The sequence below is a fragment of the Leuciscus leuciscus genome (genome assembly GCF_965113295.1).
Source record: "Leuciscus leuciscus genome assembly, chromosome: 24".
Classification (NCBI taxonomy): domain Eukaryota; kingdom Metazoa; phylum Chordata; class Actinopteri; order Cypriniformes; family Leuciscidae; genus Leuciscus; species Leuciscus leuciscus.
In genome coordinates this window covers 9,245,351-9,252,876 of record NC_138723.1, presented here as the reverse complement: position 1 = coordinate 9,252,876, position 7,526 = coordinate 9,245,351, and the positions used below count along the sequence as shown (strand labels likewise).

The 7,526-nt window shown below is 36.0% G+C and overlaps 1 protein-coding gene across 1 annotated transcript in view; it reads left to right on the top strand.

Annotated features, from left to right (window-relative positions):
• The first annotated feature begins 261 nt into the window (after positions 1 to 261).
• sh2d3ca (SH2 domain containing 3Ca) overlaps positions 262 to 7,526 on the top strand; it is a 56,544-nt gene continuing 49,279 nt past the window's right edge. The window contains exons 1-2 of the mRNA XM_082158787.1: positions 262 to 430; positions 6,573 to 7,311. Coding sequence (XP_082014913.1) covers positions 412 to 430; positions 6,573 to 7,311 — 758 coding nt within the window. The 5' untranslated portion in view covers positions 262 to 411. The remainder of the gene's footprint in view (positions 431 to 6,572; positions 7,312 to 7,526) is intronic.

The window sequence follows — 7,526 nt, the reverse complement described above, 5'->3', positions numbered from 1 at the left end:
AAAAAGGTCAAAGGTCAAGTGTTATACGATGAAGTGGTAGGTAAGCCATGCACAAAAACAAAATGACTCTTTATAATAAGGTATGGCATTAGTATAGTACAATATGCACATTTTGTTAAACGTGATTTTATTCAGTCATGTCACCTTTGACAGAGTGACCGAAGAAGCTCTCGCATGTCAACATCGAGTGCTGTTGAGTAAATGTGGTATTACAGATCGCATGTATCCGCCCAGCAACCACGGGAAGTCTTTCTTTCGCAGCTGCTTCTTACAGAGCATCAGCAGGAAGTGCACGCTTCTATCTGCACACACACACACACAAACACAAACACACACACACAACACACCTACAAGAGCAGAAGTGAGGACCCGTGGCTTCCCATCCCGGGAAAAACACAGGAGTCAGAGACCATGATCAAACGCAAACTGAGTGAGTACATTTGAATTCTGCCATAGTATGATGTAATCATTCAGATTGACATCTCTTTGCCATGAGGCTTGTTCTTGTGGTTAAAGTCTCTGGTCGGTTAAGCAAGTCTATTAAAGTTCAGAATGCTTTAAATAACGGCCCACTGTCCTTGTCGAATCTATCAGCGAGATCTAAAGGAGCAGGACTGTTGACATGATTGATTTTTATAATGGCCTTAAAGGGTATAATGTTACACCCTTATGAAGGTTAGTGTATTTGAAGGCACCAGTGCATAGACATGGATACGTTTTTAAGAGGCTTTTTGTTGTTTTGCTCGCATGCCTTGAGGTAAAGCCAAAGCCAGGATCACACCATTCTGAAGACAGTGATGGGATGTGGGAATACCGTAATGACATTTGGGGATTCAGCTGCACCAAGCAAATGAATGTACTTTAGACTAGATCGATATGAGCCAAATTGAACATCGACCAAGAGAAAACAAACTCATGATGAAATTTAAAAGTCTTTTATATCAGATTAGTTTGAGTGTTATAAGGTCAAATAAGGACAAAGTAGGATAAATTGATAAACTGCAACTGAGAGATGTATTGTGTAAGATTGTGAGCAAAACATGTAAAAGCACAGTCATGAAAAACAAAAACACAAACAACATATAAGTCACATTTTTAACTCATCATAATAAGTTAAGCAATTTACAACTTTTTAATTTTTTTAAATCTTAAAGTCAATCCTACAGAGGATTCAGCTTGTTATTTTTTAAAAGATGAACCCTGTTGAACAAAAGAAAATAATATAACAGATAACAATAAACCAATTTGCATGATTGCATGGATGTTTTGTATTCATTTCACTCTCCTGCCTTCACACACACAAAGAAGAAAACAAAAAAAAACATTTGATATGAAAATAATTCATCAGAAAAAGAAAAAGAAAGAAAAAAATATATACACTACCGTTCAAAAGTCTGGGGTCAGTAAGATTTTTAATGTTTTTAAAAGAAGAAATTAAAAATTAAAAGAAATCATTCATTTGATTAAAAATACAAACAAAAACAGTAATATTGTGAAATATTATTCCAATTTAAAACAGCTGTTTTCTATGTGAATATACAGTAAAGTGTAATTTATTCCTGTGACCAAAGCTGAATTTTCAGCATCATTACTCCAGTCTTCAGTGTCACATGATTCTTCAGAAATCATTCTAATATGATGATTTGATGCTCAAGAAACATTTATGATTATTATCAATGTTGAAAACAGTTTTTTTACATTTTTATTTCATGATGCTATGATGAATAGAAAGTTCGAAAGAACAGCATTTATCTGAAATCTAAAGCTTTTGTAACATTAAACACTACCGTTCAAAAGTTTGGGGTCAGTAAGAATTTTTATTTTATTTTTGGGGGAAAGAAATAAAATAAATCAATACTTTTATTCATCAAGGATGAGTTAAACTGATCAAAAGTTACAGTAAAGACATTTATAATGTTAGAAAATATTCTATTTTAAATAAATGCTGTTCTTTCTATTCATCAAAGAATTTCGGAAAAAAAATTGTACACAACTGTTTTCAACATTGATAATAATAATGAATGTTTCTTGAGCATCAAATCGATCATATTAGACTGATTTCTGAAGGATCATGTGACACTGAAGACTGGAGTAATGATGCTGAAAATTCAGCTTTGATCACAGGAATAAATTACAGTTTAAAATATATTAAAATAGAAAACAGTTATTTAAAATTTTCATAATATTTCACAATATTACTGTTTTTTTGTTTTGTTTTTTTATCGAATGAATGCAGCCTTGGTGAGCAGAAGATACTTCTTTTAAAAACATAAAAAAATCTTACTGACCCCAAACTTTTGAACGGTAGTGTGTGAGTGTGTATATATATATATATATATATATATATATATATAGATATATATATATATATATTCAACAAATTCCTTGTGACGTCAGTTCAAATAGTTTAACCCAAAATACTTTAACACTTTTTCTAGAGGTACCTCTCCTACTCCTGATTCATTCAGCCAAGTTTTCACTGACCCTTAAACAGTAAACAATAAGACTGGTATAATAACACACTTGTTGCAAACACAACAGTATTATGCAATCCTAGTTTTATAACAGCGGTTCAAACAAGCATTGTTTCAATTTACACAGTTCAAACATTCGATGATTCAGTGTAAACAGTTCAAACACTAATGTTCTTTCTCACTGTTCAATGATTCATTGACTCAATTCAAAACTCTTAATGATTCGTTCAAAAGTTCAAACGCTCAGGATCTTTATCACTGTTCAATGATTCAATGACTCAGTTCAAACACTTAATGATTCGTTCAACTGTTCAAACGCTCAGGATCTTTATCACTGTTCAATGATTCAATGACTCAGTTCAAACACTTAATGATTCGTTCAACTGTTCAAATGCTCGGGATCTTTCTCACTGTTCAATGATTCAATGACTCAGTTCAAACACTTAATGATTCGTTCAACTGTTCAAACGCTCAGGATCTTTCTCACTGTTCAATGATTCAATGACTCAGTTCAAACACTTAATGATTCATTCAACAGTTCAAACGCTCAGGATCTTTCTCACTGTTCGACGATTCAGTGACTTCAAATGCTCAAGTAGGCCTACAGTAAGCTTCCAAAGTTCATCACAGGTTACTAGAATTCCCAGCCAATCATAATTCGGTCAGATTCAATATCCAAAATACATATCCGAACTCAACACGCTCCACAGCAACGGGGAAAAGAAAACATTCTCAGAAAAATAACCAGCGAAATAGGCTACTTGTTTGACGTTCCGTCCGTACCAGGGTTCAGTAGTGGTACGTCCTCTCTCTAGCTACCTCCTTTCCATTTTTTTTCATTGCTTTTATACTCGCAACTCTCATGACAGCATCGCCCTCCTGTGGACATCACAACCATTTTTGGTGACAACTTCCAGTTCGTCACAAAGTTATACAAGATTCAACTACTTTAAAGTCAGTTTAATGTAATTTAAAGGGCACCTATTATGCCCCTTTTCACAAGATGTAAAATAAGTCTCCGATGTCCCCAGAGTGTGTATGTGAAGTTTTAGCTCAAAATACCCAACAGATAATTTTTTACAGCATGTTTAAATTGTCATTTTTTGGAGCTCAGAAAAACGCACCGTTTTAGTGTGTATCCCTTTAAATGCAAATGAGCTGCTGCTGCCGGCCCAGGGGGCGGAGCCTCACGAGCTTGCGCTCAGAGCCAGGACAATCTCATCTGATAATATCAAAACAGAAACTCTCAGTAAAGCTGTTCATTTCGACCCGGAGTCGGACAATAATGCCCACAGAGCCAGAGAATATATGCTGTATGGAGATAGAACAGGTATCGTTTAGTTTAATTACGGTTATAACTAATTTGTCATCTGCTTTTATCCTCTATTAATACAAGCCTGCTGTAGAAAACCCAGTCCGAATGATGACCATTAATATACTGAGGAGTTCAATTAAGTTTATTGTACATCAGATGAAGCGTTAGTTTTACTCCAGAAAATCATTGTAAGAGCTGAATAAACATAGTGCGCATTAAAGTCTTATCCATAAACTCTCTCTCTCCCTTTCATTGTCATCAATATACACAGCGAAGTACACAAAACACTTAACCAAAAGTAAACAAATATAAACACACCTTTTCAGTGGGTGCTTAATAAACTGGAAAAATGACTCGATGAGCTGTCATAAAGTGCGCGCTCTGACTTTCATTTCTGCCGTGATCAGTAACGTTAGGCCTATCGCTCCGGAGACCGTAAGCTGGATCACGAACAGTTGGTACTGGTCCATCCTCGAGTAACAAGAGTAAATGAAGACTGCTATATTCATTCTTACATCCAACAACAAAACACCTCAATCACTTAGGAGACATTCTTGTCTACAGCTGCTCCAGCGTCGAAACACTGGCGGACTGTGTCCCGCTCCCTCAGGGCGGGTCTATGCTCAAACTGCAGTGTCAATCAACAGTCGTGGGCGGGGCCTGTGCAAAGTGACATCACATTGCCCCGAATCTGAGAACGGCTTGTTCTGAGACAGTGCTTATGATTTATGAGGATAAAAAAAAAAAGCACTGTGTGGATTTTCATCATTATAGGGTGGTTGTGAACACACACTGCCAACACACATTTATGTTCAAACACCATGTAAAAGTGAATTTTGCATAATAGGTAGGCCTACCCTTTAAGTTGAAATGACTTAAACATCCAAGTTGATTATACTTATAATTTTAAGGCAGTAACTTTACTTTTACAGTGTGGTTATCATTCAGGAACAACAGAAGCAGAAGGTTTTAAGTTTAAAGTTTAAAACCTAAAATCTATTTTTAAAAATATTTAAATATACGTTCATATGCACACACCCTTCTATTGCCAGTAAAAATGTAGTTTTGCCTTACTAAAATTTGTCAAAATGTAATGTCCATTAAACTTTTGAACATTTAAATAGAAAAATTAACAGTACGATGAAATTATCAGGAAACAAAACAGTAAATATAGCAAACATCCAAAAATATTAAAACGTTATTTTTATAAATTATTATTGTAATGTAAAATTACAACAAATAAAACACATAAATGCAACTTGTCCCGACTTGAACTTTATGAAAAATACCCTTTTCCTGAGAAAATAAGGTAACCTTTCAATATATGTGAAATGTGTATAGCCTATGTTTACATTTCAAATTATGCAAACTTGAATAAACAGTAAAGTTTAAATATTTATTCTTTAATGTTTAAATATTAAGCCAGAAAACACACAGAATTTAGTGTTTTAGGAATCTGTGCTATGGACCCTTTCACAGACTGTGATGATGCGTTTCCACAGATATCAGCATTGCAAAGCTAGTATAGTTTAAAATATTTTCATTTTTACCAAATTTAATACACATTTATAACTCAGTATATTGTGTTATAGGCTATTTCCTTGTCAGTAGGGGAAAAAACAAATTAACACTGCTTCAAGGGTGTTTTTAACACAACGGCTGAGAGGGAGATGGCAAATTTGATATCTTTATCTCTTCTGACCAACTTGATATCTCTCTATATTTATTCCCTCTTTTGGAAAGTAACGTAATCTTTATAACATATTTGTTCTTCTCTTGCTTTTAGAGCAAATGGGAATACAAAAATTATATTTGCTGTCATCCCCCGTTCACCGCTATAAAAGTTTACCCAACTATGACGACTCCCGCTTCCGAGAAGCCCAGAAATGTGAAATGGGTCCAATTATTATTATTATTATTATTATTATATTTCACACGGTAATTTCTTCTTTAATAGTTTCTTTTCCTATAAATCAGTACTCATTTCACTTTAGTTGTTTAATCCTAAATTTAAGAGTAAATAAGATTTAACTCCTCGTTCATTTTAAATAAACAGGACCTATGATTATTGTGAATGTAAAAAGTAACAGTCTTATTAGCACACAAAACAGGTTTCTTCCTTAATATCAGTTATACTTTTGCATAGCTTCAAGTACAATACCCAGAAATACATTAAGAACTACATCACTTTTAATAGTCTCATGTGTTATTGATTTCAGTCTGTCTGATGATGAATATACTCAGTCTGGACCAGACCACTTGACAAGAAACAAAACCAGAACAGGGCTGAACTCTGACGCTCCCCCGAGAGCTATAATTATTAAGATAAATGAGTCGACATTCCATCAGTGACAGAGAAATTTAAGGGCAGGCCCTGACACTGAAGATCATGCTAGAAACAAATTACGATAAAGCTTTATTTTAAGACTCGCCTTCCTGTTTGTATAGTATCTTAATTTCCTCCCCCGTTCATCATTATCACTGTTCGGCAACCATGACATGATTTTCATCAGAAAGAAATATTCTGGCTTCATTTATGAGAAGCTGAGTCTCTTTAGTTTTAGAGACTAAAGGGACCAATGAAATTTTTTCCCACAGACAAGGTCAGGTCTTGTATGTTTACTTAAGAGGCTACATGTTTCTTTCTCACGTTGAAAGAACTTTAGGAATGGCAGTGACCCTATAGGGTGCACAGTCCTATAAACCTTTTACTTTTTAACCATTCGAGACATTTAGAAAACTGCAGAGTTACAGCACGCACAACATGTTTTCTCCCTTCTCAGGCTTCAAGTGGTTTGGTAGCCTCACCAACCTCCGGCGTAAATCAGATGCCCAGAAGGACGGCGGAGCGGTCAAAGAGCTGGCCGCTGACGATATGGGCATGAGTCCACGGAGCCAGAGCTACGCCAGCTCCAGTGAAATGTACACGCACATGGGCACCATGCCACGTCACCCGAAGAAGGACAAAAGCTTGAAGAAGAGCAAGTCCAAGGACAAGGACAAGGACAAGGACAAGGACAAGACAGACCTCAGTCGGAGTCAAAGCGTGAAACCTTCACAAGACCATGTGTTTGATTCACCCCTTCTCAGCGTACTTCAGGGCCTGGAGGTCCTGGAAAACCCCATTATGGAGGACAAGTTAACTGTTGGGACTAGAGATAGTCACATCCAGAACCGTGACCTTCCAACTCCACCAACTGTAGATGGACACTCAACAAAGCTAGAAGAGGAACATGAGGAGCCTGTAGTTGACTCAAAGATACATGTCGATCCACCGAGTGCATATGTAGAGCCTTCACCAGATCTATGTTTGAGCAAAGAGTCGAAGGTCCAGCCAATGCTGCCCAAGAAAAAAAATAGAGAAGAAGATGCATCCGTGAAGGGTGCTGAGAAGCTCCAGGTGGACAGAGACTTGATTCAGTTGCCTCTGAAGATGAGCAGCCAGATGGAGCAGAAGACAGCAGTTACAGACGATCCTAATATAGAATCAGACTGTACACAGGAAAAGATGGAGCCTAACAGGTAAAAATCAGCTACGTTACTTGACTTTTGAATATGATCTTTGTTTGTTGTATACCTTTAAAGTCTTCAAAGCTTTTAATGTTGTTTATATGTCTATGTGGTGTTTTTAATGTGCTTTAAGACAAACCATGTGCAAATTCATAAGTCGACACCATTGCTGAGTATTTTCTCCTTAAAACTGCAGTGAACCAAAGACAGTCTCAAAAACACACTTT